Source organism: Prosopis cineraria, unplaced genomic scaffold, assembly GCF_029017545.1.
Source record: "Prosopis cineraria cultivar Desert tree isolate PC_DT_omini unplaced genomic scaffold, ASM2901754v1 PC1273, whole genome shotgun sequence".
Lineage (NCBI taxonomy): Eukaryota > Viridiplantae > Streptophyta > Magnoliopsida > Fabales > Fabaceae > Prosopis > Prosopis cineraria.
In genome coordinates, this window is record NW_026556598.1 from 9,010 (window position 1) to 22,227 (window position 13,218).

A 13,218-nucleotide genomic window follows, 5' to 3' on the forward strand; every position below is an offset into this window, starting at 1 on the left:
ATGACTATCACTACCACTGCGACTACTGCTGCTGCTGCTGCTGCTACTGCTGCTATTCCTACTACTTCTACTACTGCTGTTGCTACTGCTACTGCTGCTACTGCTACTGCTGCTGCTACTCCTACTACTGCTATTGCTGCTGCTGCTACTACTACTACTGCTGCTCCTACTCCTATTGTTACTTCTATTGCTACTACTGCTACTGCTGCTGCTATTATTACTACTGCTACTCCTGCTACTACTACTACTATTGCTGCTACTGCTACTACTGCTGCTGCTGCTGCTACTCCTACTACTACTGTTACTGCTACTGCTACTGCTACTGCTACTGCTCCTACTGCTACTATTGCTACTACTACTGCTACTGCTCCTACTACTGCTGCTGCTGCTGCTCCTACTCCTGCTACTACTACTATTACTACTATACTACTATTGTTACTATTACTATTGCTGCTGCTGCTGCTACTACTACTCCTCCTACTCCTGCTACTACTACTCCTATTACTACTACTCCTCCTCCTCCTCCTGCTGCTGCTACTGTTACTACTACTACTATTGCTACTACTACTGCTACTACTGCTACTACTCCTACTCCTACTACTACTACTACTACTACTCCTGCTATTACTGCTGCTGCTGCTGCTGCTACTATTACTACTGCTGCTGCTACTACTACTACTCCTACTCCTACTCCTGCTACTACTACGGCTACTACTACTACTCCTACTCCTACTCCTGTTACTACTACTCCTACTCCTGCTGCTGCTGCTGCTGCTACTGCTGCTGCTGCTGCTGCTGCTACTGCTGCTGCTGCTGCTGCTGCTACTACTGCTGCTGCTACTATTGCTGCTACTACTAATCACAATATAAGTGCTACGGAATCATTTTTCTTGTTCAGCAACGAATACTAAGCGGGCCCTGTGTGTGTGTATATCTACGATCAAAATTGTGAATACTGGCCCAAGAAAATCCGATCAGTTTTGGTGGGCCTAATACCTGTTCTTGTGGAGGCCTAGTGAGGCTTGGCCTAAAATTAATAGCTTTGTTGTGTTTGTAAAAAAACAAAACAAAAAAAAAAAAGCTTTGCTGTGTATTACTCTGGTTCTATTGATAAAGCACCTCCAACATATTTTGCCATATTCAAAAAAAATCTTAAAATTTATTAACTCTGTCTAGAAATTTAATAATTTTTTAACTTTACCCTCATTAAATATATATTTTCTTTAACAGTATATTTTCTCTTTCTAACATTCAATAGAAATCATGAAAGAATTAGTAATAAAATTCAATAAGGTAACTTATAAATAAGATAAAATTTTTTTTCTCTACTTTATAAATAGGATTACAGAAAGTACAACTTAAACTGATTTCTAAGCCCATGGAACTCTTTCTTCATATGAAGGCCTATGCCTTGTACTTACATGTTAAGTTTGAATCTCCACTTGAGATCCCAACAAACCAAAAAAAAAAATCTCCACTATGAAAAGATGTTCATGTGCAGTGTCCACCTACTTTGAACAAGATTGTGTTCAATAAATAAAAACACTTGTGAGTAACAAACAAAACAAACTTTGCTTTTTATAAAAGAAGCTAGTTAAGACCAAAACAGCAAAAATAATAACTAATTGCTACTTCAATCTCACAATTAGCTTTTTAATTATTGTCACCAATAATTAGTTGAGTATTTTATAATAATGCACACATAACAATATAGGAAGCGAAATAGTTATCAAATAAGGGTTAGCATTTTAGTTCCCACTTATTTGCATTACTTTTGTTTGTTAAATGAAAGTGTTGTAATTTTAAGTGATTAAAATAAAAAGTTAATAGACATTGTTACCTCTCAATTATTTATTTAGGAGCGTTTGGTATCTTAAATTCATATGTGGTGTAATTTTTATCTTCAACATTTGAAAATGATACACTAGATTCCCTACTATTAAAAAAGTTAACTTTAATTGTTAGTTAATCAAAAAAATTAAAAAAAGAGCCCATAAAATTTCAAATAAGTAGCCTATAAGAAAATTAATGTTAACTAAGTTTCTAAAATCATGGTTAGTCAAAATCATATTCTGACATTTTATGTACACAAGAAATTAATAACAATTTGTATCCTATTATATTTATATATAATTTAGAGGATTTAATTGATATTGATTTTTTCATACAGTACTTATATGTAATTTTATGAGTCCTTTTTATATAACTTTTGATGTCATTTTCTACAATTTTTAAATCAACTAACGACTAAAGTTAACATGTTTAATGACAAGGTGTTTAATGTAGGATTTTTAAATGTTGAAGGAAAAAATTGCATCATATAAAAGTTTAAAATATTAGATGTTTTTGAGCAAATAATTGAGAGGTAAAATTGCCTTTTAATCCTAAAATAAAAAACTAAGTTTTGTTATGAGAAATATCTATATTATGTTTAATACTCTAACTGTGACATCAAACAAAATTATTTTTAATAGGATGATACTTATGTAGAATAAAAAAAAAGAACAATAAAACTTTTAATCTTTTAAATTTATCTCAATTATTGATTTGGTCCATCAAATTTAATTTTTATTGATTAGATCCTTTACGTTTCCTTGCATTATTATGTTAGTCTTTTTAAATTTTAAAACACAAATAAATTTTTATATTAATCTAATCTGTAAAGCATGTCAAAAATCTGTTTAAAAAAGACCTCATATGAATTTAAACATTTTCACTTTAGTCCTTTATATTGCATTTTGTTCTTTTTTTTTTTTTTGTGGGTTACAAAGTACAGACTATGACTGAAGGCCACCAACTTTTATATCTATAAACAAGGTCCAACTTGCAATTTAAAAAGTTCCAAGATTCTTGCTTCATTTCATTTAACCATTTTTTTATTGGAAAAAACATGAGAGAAGATGTGAAAGAAGCAAAGTGTCTCGCCTAATCCTATTTCCATCTCCACTATGACACTAAATACTCGCTTCTCGGCATCTCTGCCAAGCCAACTTCCTTTCTCCTCCTCTTTTCTTGCATACTTGAACTCTGATGAATGAGAGCAACGTCAGATTGCAAACTTAGGGCAATTATATTTTCTATTTTCTGATTGAAAAATTACTTTCTCATGCGGCATATATTTTCCATTTGAATCCAACTTGTAAAATTATGCCCACTTAACTGCCACTTCATTGATATTTAATAGATTTTTTAACACTGTTAACATTTATTTAACATGTTTAAACATAAAGGAGTAACAGATCTAATGTAATAAACTTAAAGGACTTAATAAAACAAAAAAACATGAGGACCTAATGCAAAACTTGGGGAAACCACAAGGGTTGGGGTAGTAATTTTTCCTTTTAATTAAACAGAGAGTTAAATATAGAGGTTTTAATTCGATCTACCGCAGATAATTTGTACACAGTGACATGTGAGAAGTTGGGCCATGTATTGCTGTAGGAGCCAATTACTTCATGGTTTCGATATCTCGTCAAGCTCAACTGATAGGTCTCTGTTTGGAATTATATTTAGTCCAATTACTAAAATGCCCTTTATTTATTAAAAAAATAAAATATCATCTGCGTGCCACCAGAGCTCTGTCGACAAACACATACCCTTGGTCAAGAGGTGATTTTGAAGAGACGGGTTCGCATTTGAAGCCTCGGAGGAAGAGGAATCATCATGATGGTGATGTAACAAATACTCAAATAGTACATAATCACAATATAACTGCCAAATTGAAGAATCATTTTCCCTTTCAGCAATGATACTAATCGGGCCCTGTATATATATATCCATGGTGAAAATCTAGTTGTGAAGATTGGCCCAAGAAAATCCTATGATGCTTGGTGGGCTTAATACCCGTTCTTGTGCAAGCCTTGTGAGGCTTGGCTTAGGATTAATAGTTTTGTTGTGTACAAGTTCAATTGATCGCCAAGCCCATGGAGCTCTTCCTTCATAGGAAGGCCTGTGCCTTGTACTTATATGTTAACTTTGAATTTGAACCTCCACTGGAGGTAAAAAAAAATAAAAATAAAAATAAAAATAAATGCACTATAAACGATGTTCATTTGTAGTGTCTAACCTACTTTGAACAAGATTGTGTTAAATAAAAGAACACTTATGAGCCATGGAAAAACAAATTTTGCTTTCATAAAAGAAGCCAGTCAACACCAAAACAGCCAAAACAATAACTAATTGCTACTTCAATCTCACAATTTGCTTTTTCATTATTGGTGCCAATAATAAGTTGAGTATTTTACAATAATGCATTGCAGAAATAGCAACATAGGGAGCGAAATAGTTATCAAATAATGGTTAGCATTTCAGTTCCTACTTATTATGCATTACTTTTGCTTGTTAAATCAAGGCATTGTGATTTTAAGTGATTAAAATAAAGAGATAATGAGTATTTTTTCTCTTTAACTATTTGTTTAGGAGCGCTTGGTATCTTAAACTTAAATGTGGTGTAATTTTTTTCTTTAACATTTGAAAATGGTCCATTAGACTTTCTATCATTAAAAAGTTAACTTTGATTGTTAGTTGATAAAAAAAATTACAAAAAGGGACATAAAAATTACAAAAAGAAACCCATAAAATTTCAAATAAGCAATTTATAAAAAAATTAATGTTGATTAAGTTCTTAAAATAATGGTTAGTCCAAATCATATTCTAAATTTTTATGTGCATAAGAAATTAATAACATTTGTATCTTGTTATGTGTGTGTAATTTAAAGGACTTAATTGATATTAATTTTTTTATTAGGACTTGTGTGTAATTTTATGAGTCCTTTTATGTAATTGTTGAAGTCTTTTTCTATCAATTTTAAATCAATTAATGGTTAAAGTTAATATTTTTAATGACAAGATACTCAATATATCATTTTCAAATATTGAAGAGGAAAAAATATTACATGAAAGTTTAGAATATTACATATTTTTGAGCGAATAGTTGAAAGGTAAAAATATTTTTAATCCTAAAATAAAAAAAAACTAACTTTTGTTGAGAGAAATGTCCATGATCATGACCTAAAAAAAATATTTTTAATAGGATGATACCTATGTAAAATAAATAAAAAAAAGGGAACAATAAAACTTTCAATCTTTCAAATTTGTCAATATTATTAATTTGATCCCTTAAATTTAATTTTTATTGATTAAATCCCTTACGTTTCCTTACATTATTATATTAGTCTTAAGTTATAAAACAAAAATAAATTTTTATATTAATGTAATGTGTAAAGAATGTAAAAAATATGTTTGAAAAAAGGCTTCATATCAATTTAAAGTTTTCAAGTTAGTCCTTTTAATTTATGATTAAACAGTTATAGTCCCTTTTACTAAAATCAACGTTTGTTGGTATTGCCACTTTGTAAATATTCTTAGTTACTATATGATTGACACTCCTAGCAGCGTATTCGTTGCCCAAATCTCAGCTTCTTCATTCATTATTATAAAGTAAATATTATTAAACAATATATTGATTTATTACTTATTTTATCGGCCAAAAATATTTATTCCAACTATAACCTAATTATTATACATATATGTAATAAAAAAGCATTATTTTTTTTATCTTTATTTCAACTTTCCATAGTCAATACAAAGTCTTGCTTTAAAATAAATTGCGTGTAAACGTCAGATGATTGAACTCATTTCTTAAACTCCATATAATATTTTTCATATTATATGAAGTTCCTTACCCCACTGACTCTATCCATTGTCATTGTATATTATTTAATTTCCTTCAGTACTACTCCTTTTGAATGTTTTCCAAAGTGACATGACATAAGTAGTGTGGCATGAGCTGTAAAGGCTAATTCTTCTTTTGATCTTTTGTTTCCTATTGACAATATCTGCGAGCACTTAATCTAAAGTCTAATAATGTAAATATGTCTGATACCCAAAAAACAAATTGTTCCCAGAATATCATGATGAAGTTATAATGCTCTGAACCTGATGAAGAAGCTTCACTTCATGGGGAGTGAAACTCTTGTTTTTTATGGCTCATATGGTCCCGTATTTTTCCATTTAAGTCAACCTAAATTGGAAAATGAAGATCTAATGTCTAAAGGAAAAAGAAATAACTTTGTGAAAAGGACAGGGCGTGAATAAAGTGTTGCGCATTCTTGGAGCACATATTACCCCACCTTATCTCATAAGAAGATGCTCTTCACAATGAGGGAAAATTGATTGTTTAAAATTCAGTTTCCTCTTATACAACTGCTCATCATCATCTCTCTAGTCCTTAATATCTAAGACAAATTTTAAAGGTTCATTTTAGCCTTAATATAAGATAAAGTTGGAATAATTAACATTTTCAATTTTGCCCGTTATCTATGAATTTATTTATTATCATTTGAATTACTAAACAATAATATATTATAGTTATTAATTGTAAAGAAAGACAAAATGAGAAAGTTACATTTTTTAATAATTTTAAAAATATAACTAAGACTTTTTCATATGCACAAAGTTGGTTAAATTTGTCTTATATTGAGGACTAGAGGGAGTATAAATTATATCCATATGCTTAAAACTTATAAATCTGTCAATTGAGTGTATTGTGTATCTTACTTATTACTTTCACTTAATACCCTTCTACTCCATGTCTCTTTAAGACATAGCATTGATAAATATTGAACAGAACAATCACTATATAACACACTTGACTAGTATTACAATTGTACAACAAAAAAAAAAAATGGAAGGAAGAAAACTTGGATATGTCCAATAGTGATGGTTGCGAATCTTCAAGTGATTAAAACGAGGAAGAATGACAATTCAAGACCTTATAAAAAAGTTAAGAAAAATTAATCATTTGGTCTTTGTAATTTTAACCAAATTATAACTTAATCCCTCAATTTTAACTCGTTATAACTCAGTTTTTAAAATTTTGACTTAGTTGTAAATCAATTCCTAAACTTTGTCTCTTACAATTTAGTCCTTGAAGTTTCAACCTCTTAAGTATTAATCTTTATATTTAAAAAAATAAAATTAAAAATATTTAAAATTTTAATATTTATAAAGATTAAAAGGGTTTAAAAATTTAAACTAGTAATAAATTTTAAAATATTTTGAATTTTTATAATTTTATTTTTTAAAATATAAGGACCAATATTTAAGAAGTTAAAACTTTAGAGATTAAATTACAAGAGGCAAAGCTCAAGGATTGATTTACAACTGATTCAAAACTTCAAAGATTGAGTTATAACGAGTTAAAGTTAAGGGACTGAATTATAATTGGGTTAAAATTATAAGGACCAAATGATTAATTTTTTTAAAAAGTTAATGTATCAAATGAGGACATCATCTCAATTTAAATTCCTAAAAATTCAGAGTTGATCATGTTTCCATACTTTATTCAGCATTGAAAATCTTTAAAAAGTTCTACTATCACATCAACTTTTTATGAGACTTAGAATTAGTTGTGTCATTCTCCATCAGAAAAAACTAGGTAAAAATAATTCTTAGATATTGATAAAAATGAAAGTAAGAGATGGGTTGTTACAGATTCTTGACTTATTGGTCTCCCACTAATAAGCATATAATTATATATCCATTATATTAAGGAACTTGACAATTCTATAATGAGGACTTTTCCTCTAACACAGCCTTTATCACTTTTGGAATTAATAGTCAATATACTTCATTAGAAGAAAGTAAGTGAGGAAAGAAGGAAGGAAGATAGTCATTAACTTTTTTCTTGATAAGTATTAAAGCATATTTGTAATTCATTACTTTATTTAAAGAGAAGTGACTCAATCAATTAACCTTATCTGTTTGCAATGCAGAAGTGAGAGCAATATTGAATAAAGGTGCCAACAATAATATCGCTACAAATATCATATTATGTTAGGGTTCTGAATGATAAGAACAACCGTTCTTTGCTAGTTTATACTTTATTATGTGGGGGGGCATTGTAATGAGTATAAATCAAGTATTATTCAGAAATTCCTGGAGATTCTGCCACTCTTTTAAGATTAGATTTTGATTCTTGAAGATTTTCTTGGTCTCTCTTTCTTTATCTATTATCCCTTCATTTTTATCACGTTCCTACCATATTATAACAGCGTTTATGCATTAATCATCTTTAAATTAGGATGTTAATTAGTGTATCTTCTCGTGGATAGTTTCTATTTTCTGTCTTATCAATGTAGCAACCAATTGGAGGAGGACAAACATGATGTTTTATACTTTTTTATGCCCAAATAATGATCGTACAATACATAAAATATTTGTCAAAATTGCATAAAACCTATATAATAGGATTTGTACTATTTATATCTAGAGTTAAGGAACATTTTACCTTTAATCTCTTTATTCAGGAGTACTGGGTATTTTAAATTATCAAAAGGAGGGTTAAGATAGAGTTGTAATTAATTTGAAAAAAAATTATAACTATTTAAAATTTATATTAGCCAACAAAAATTAATTTCAGTTAATTTGATGTCCGGAAGCAAAATCTAACACACAACTGAGGGAGTAGAAGCTTTATTAGGTTGGCTCTTGAATATTGTTGTTACTTGGTGAAGACATTTACTTTTCAGTTTGTTATTCAAAATCATTTCACTAAACTCTTGGATTTTGATTAACTCAAATTAAATGAAAATGGGAAAGTAATAAATAATGGCAATTCAATTGATTCGTGAGAACGATCTTAGCTCACCCCACTAGCTACTTAAACCTCTTCACACTTTCCGGTGTGCATCATTAGAGATTTCATATTCTGCACTGATGATTAATCACTATTATATTTATAGGTGATAAAATTTATAATAAATTATAATTGGTAAATTATGATTATACTTTAGCCATATGCAATTGCACAGGAAAACATGTCTAATTATTTTACGCTAGTTCATTTCTCACATATATAAATCAAAGAAGTTGAGAAAGCACATCCACACATCTGAGTGCACCTTTTATTTGAAGAATATTTTTACAACTACTTGGAATAACAAAATGTAAAGAATTAATAATTTCTGTATTCTAAGTGCTATAAATGTTATATTATATTTGAAAATTAATATGCCAAAACAAAGCTCATCGAGTGAAGTACCGAGTACAGAGTGTAAACAAAATAATAAAGAGGGTGAACACCCGTCGCACTATAACTGCGCTTTTCCAATTGCGTAATATTAATTTCAATAATTTTATATTTTCTTGAGGGGAAAAAACCATGCGATAGACTTAATCTTCCACGTTAGATATTTTACTTTTTAACTTTTGACTGAAAAAAAATACATAAATCTGACAAAATGATCATAGACACCCAAATTATAAATGTTGCAAGAGTTACAAAGACAATGCTGAAACCAAACGTGTTCACTTCAGGTTTATTCAAGCCCCGAACCGATCATACACATGATAAAAAGCCACAAGCTTATAATACAAAAATAACAAAAAGCCTCATTTCACTTTTATCAAAAAAAGAAAACCTTATTTCAGTCTGAAACACAAACTTATAATATTTACATTAAGATGTCGAGTGCAAGAATTTATACAAGCAGACGCACTTGCAAATCAAGTTCAATCCCTCATGAGTTGTCCAATTGTGATGGTGTGAAATTGATCCTCTGAATGAGATTTTGGTGGCTTCGCAAGTTCCTTAGACACTTGTTCCATGGTTGGACGAGACCGGGGATTCTCATTCAAGCAAGAAAATGCTATTTTTGCAACCAAGATCACCTCATCTAGGACTGGTTTTCTGAGTGGAAAAAGTCGTGAGTCCAACACATCCTTCAACAAGAAGTCATCAGTGGTTGATTTGTCTGCCAAAGATAAAACAAGCTCTGCAGGATGTGTCCCCATAATGATTTCTAAAGTCAACACTCCAAAGCTATAAACATCACATTTCTCGTTGGCTTGCATAATGAAAGCAATCTCTGCAATAGATTTAAAGTTATACACATCCATAATATATGAACGAGGATTACTATGTTAAGAATAGATTAAAAAGGTCTTACCTGGTGCAGCATACCCAAAAGTTCCAGCAAATGTGGTCATGTTGTTTGAGTCAGGATTCAAAAACTTCACCGTTCCAAAGTCAATGATGTGAGCTTCTTCATATTCTGAACTTAGAAGAATGTTCTTGCTTGATATGTCACGATGAACAATAGGGATTGAACAGCCATGATGCATGTGGAATAATGCATTAGCCACACCTTTAACAGCATTCACCCTCTTATTCCAGTCAAACTCAGTGGCTTGTTTCTCATTCTTTAGTATGTTGTCTAAGCTGCCACCTTCGAGGAACTCATAAACCAAAATGGAGAATTGTGAATTGGAGTAAAACCCATGCAGCTTCACAATGTTACGATGTTTGATCTCTGTCAAAGCTCGAATCTCACTTGTAAAAGCTTTCTGGTTGGAGATTTCCCCACTTGGTATTGAATGAAGCTTCTTTACAGCATAAACATCACCTGTGGGCAACTCAGCTATATAAACACTTCCCTGTCTCCCTTTCCCTATAAGATATTTGTCATCAAATTCCTCTGTGGCTTTGATGATATCTTGGTGCGTTATTTCTTTTCCCAGACTCCCCACAAAATAAGTCTCTTCTGGCGATGCTTCTCCATCTTTGCTTTTTGTTTTTGTTGCTCTTCGATAAAAAAAGCATAATGCTCCAACAAGTAGTAATAGCAGTATGGCCAATGGGAGGAATATTATCAAGAAAACTCTGATCCTATGGCTCTGTCCATTTGGTTTGGGTTCGAGATCACCACATGGATTCAAACCAGTGACGTTACCGCACAAGCCTTTATTATTCCTCAAAGCAGCGAAGTTTTGAAAGGCTTGATTTTTTGGAACGGGACCTTCTAATTGATTGTATGATATGTCAACAGTAGACAAAGCTGACATTGGACCGAAAATGGAAGAAATGGTGCCAGAGAGATGATTATGCGAGAGGTTCAATACTTCCAACTTGGTTAACATTCCAAATGTTGCTGGTATTGTTCCAATCAGCAAATTGTCACTGAGATCAAGTTGCTCAAGGTCTTTGAGTTCACGAAACTCAGGGGGAATGCTTCCACCAAATCTGTTTTTGCTCAAATTCAAGAAAATTAAGCTTTTTAATTCTCCAACCTCTCTTGCGATTGAGCCATTGAAATTATTTGCAGCTAACTCCAAATCTGTAAGTTGACTAAGTGATCTTATTTCTGAGGGGATATTGCCTGAAAAGTTATTGTGGCTCAAAGAGAGTCGTGTCAACGAGGTCAACTTCCCTAGCTCTTTTGGAATTTGTCCAGACAAATGATTTGAAGACAAGTTAAGTTCACCAAGCTTACTCGCCTCTCCTAGTTCTGGTGGTATAACACCAGAAAGCTCGTTATTATGAATAAACAGTTGCGTGAGGTTTGAACACTTGCCCCACGTGGATGAAAGGCGGCCATACAATTTATTGCCACTTAGATCAATGGAGTTCAAATAAGGATATACTCCAAAAGCATTTGTCATGTTATCAACTAACTGGTTATTATCAAGCCTGAGTCTTTCTAGACTAGAACAATTCTGCAGACTCGTTGGAATAGGACCGTTGAAATGGTTATCATTAGCAGAAAACCTAAATAACGTCCCACTTTGACAAATTTGTTGTGGCAAAGGGCCAGTGAAATGATTATAACTCAGTTGTATGTTATACAAAGCTGTCAAATTATTCATTTCTTGTGGAAGTTGACCAGTGAGATTGTTGGCGCCCAAGATTAGGACGCTGAGCTTTGTCAAATTTCCTACAGTGGAAGGAATGGATCCTGAAAAACTGTTGTTTTGAAGATAGATCTCAGGCACATTGATCAAGTTACCAATGGACGAAGGAATTGGACCGGAAAAATTGTTCTCATACAAGGCCAATTCTGTTAGTTTTGTTAGGTTTCCAATAAAGGGAGAGATTGGCCCCCAGAGTCCGTTAGAATATAAATAAATGACAGTGAGAGAATAGAGTTTCCAGAATCCATTAGGAATAGGACCCGAGAGATTGTTCTCATGAAGATAAATTTCTTGTAACTTGGTCAAGTTTCCAATTGATGATGGGATTCTACCTGACAGAGAGTTTTCTCCCAAATAAAGCTTCAAAAGATTACTTAACAATCCAATCTCTTCTGGAATGGGACCAGAAAGGGAGTTTCGGAGAAGCGATAGGAGCGTCAAATTCCTCAAATTGCCAATTTCTTGGGGAATTTGCTCCCTGAGATTACATCCACCAAGATCAAGATTATTCAGGCTGGTTAGTTTCCCGATTTCAGGAGGGATGGGACCACTAAATGAATTACCTGACAGTTGCAGCTTCAAAATACTGGACAAGTTACCAATTTCATGGGGAATGTTTCCATAAAATCGGTTGAAACTCAGATCAAAATTTTGCAGATTAGGAAAGGAAGTGAAGTTGAGACTCGCAAGAGTACCTTGTAGGTTGAGATTTCGTAGACTGATGTTGATCACGGACATGGATCCGTCACATGAAATTCCCTTCCAGTTCTGCCTGCAAGGATTACTGTCATTCTTCCAAGAGGACAAGGTAGCTTTGCTTTCATCATTAAGTTTGGCTTTCCAGTTCAGCAAAGCTTTTGCTTCGCTATGATCATCAGTGGCAGCATTTGCAAAGGAAGCAACACAGGAGAATATGCAGAGAATACACCATAATGCTAGCAGCTTAGTGGAATCTCTTTCAGGCATAGTTTTTGGTAAATTTTTGAATGGGGAATATATTCAGGGACTGAATATTATGGTTGCACTTGTAAATGGTTGGTACAGGTGAAGCTTGGGATGCACATTGATGCGGACTGTCTTTTATACTATGGATTGGCCCCAAGAAAGATTAATAAGCCAATGCTTTAATTTATTGGAGCTTTTGCTGCTTGTTATATCCTATTTTAAGGGATATAAAGTAGATGATCTGGTTCTTTTAAAAAGTGTGGGAACAGAGGATGCAGACGTGTTATTTTGGACACTAACTGTGTATATCAGCTTTAATTTATTAGTTAGGGATATCTCCGGGACAACCCTGCATACCCTTCTATCTGAAGTCAAGAAACTCTTGTTGAGAGGGTGAAATGTGTTACTTAGGACTTGTTCATTTGTGTTCTCATATTTTATTTTTAAAAATTATTTTGCAATACATTCTTTAAAATTATTTTTAAAACGGAATAAAAAGAAAATTTGTTTAATTGTATTAATTTAAAAATAGTTTCAGGATTAAAAAAATCAGTCTATAATGATGGTTACTTGCGATTAATA

General features: G+C 32.1%; 2 protein-coding genes across 2 annotated transcripts; one reads left to right on the plus strand and one right to left on the minus strand.

The window, feature by feature from the left end:
• On the plus strand, positions 1–911 carry LOC129299728 (uncharacterized). The gene is made up of 2 exons (XM_054938188.1): positions 1–434; positions 899–911. The coding sequence occupies exons 1-2, from the start codon at positions 1–3 to the stop codon at positions 909–911; spliced, it is 447 nt and encodes a 148-aa protein (XP_054794163.1).
• An 8,383-nt stretch (positions 912–9,294) lies between these two features.
• Positions 9,295–12,750, minus strand: LOC129299727 (MDIS1-interacting receptor like kinase 2-like). Its single transcript, XM_054938187.1, has 2 exons — positions 9,951–12,750; positions 9,295–9,869 (listed from the first exon to the last, which is right to left on the minus strand). The coding sequence occupies exons 1-2, from the start codon at positions 12,655–12,657 to the stop codon at positions 9,514–9,516; spliced, it is 3,063 nt and encodes a 1,020-aa protein (XP_054794162.1). The 5' UTR covers positions 12,658–12,750; the 3' UTR covers positions 9,295–9,513.
• Positions 12,751–13,218: the final 468 nt, after the last annotated feature.

Excerpts from the sequence above, each read along its gene's own strand:
- LOC129299728 (XM_054938188.1), top strand. The coding sequence starts at position 1 with ATGACTATCACTACCACTGCGACTACTGCTGCTGCTGCTGCTGCTACT.
- LOC129299727 (XM_054938187.1), bottom strand. The coding sequence starts at position 12,657 with ATGCCTGAAAGAGATTCCACTAAGCTGCTAGCATTATGGTGTATTCTC. Across the intron at positions 9,870-9,950 it reads TTTTGGGTATGCTGCACCAG|AGATTGCTTTCATTATGCAA; the intron begins GTAAGACCTTTT and ends AATCTATTGCAG.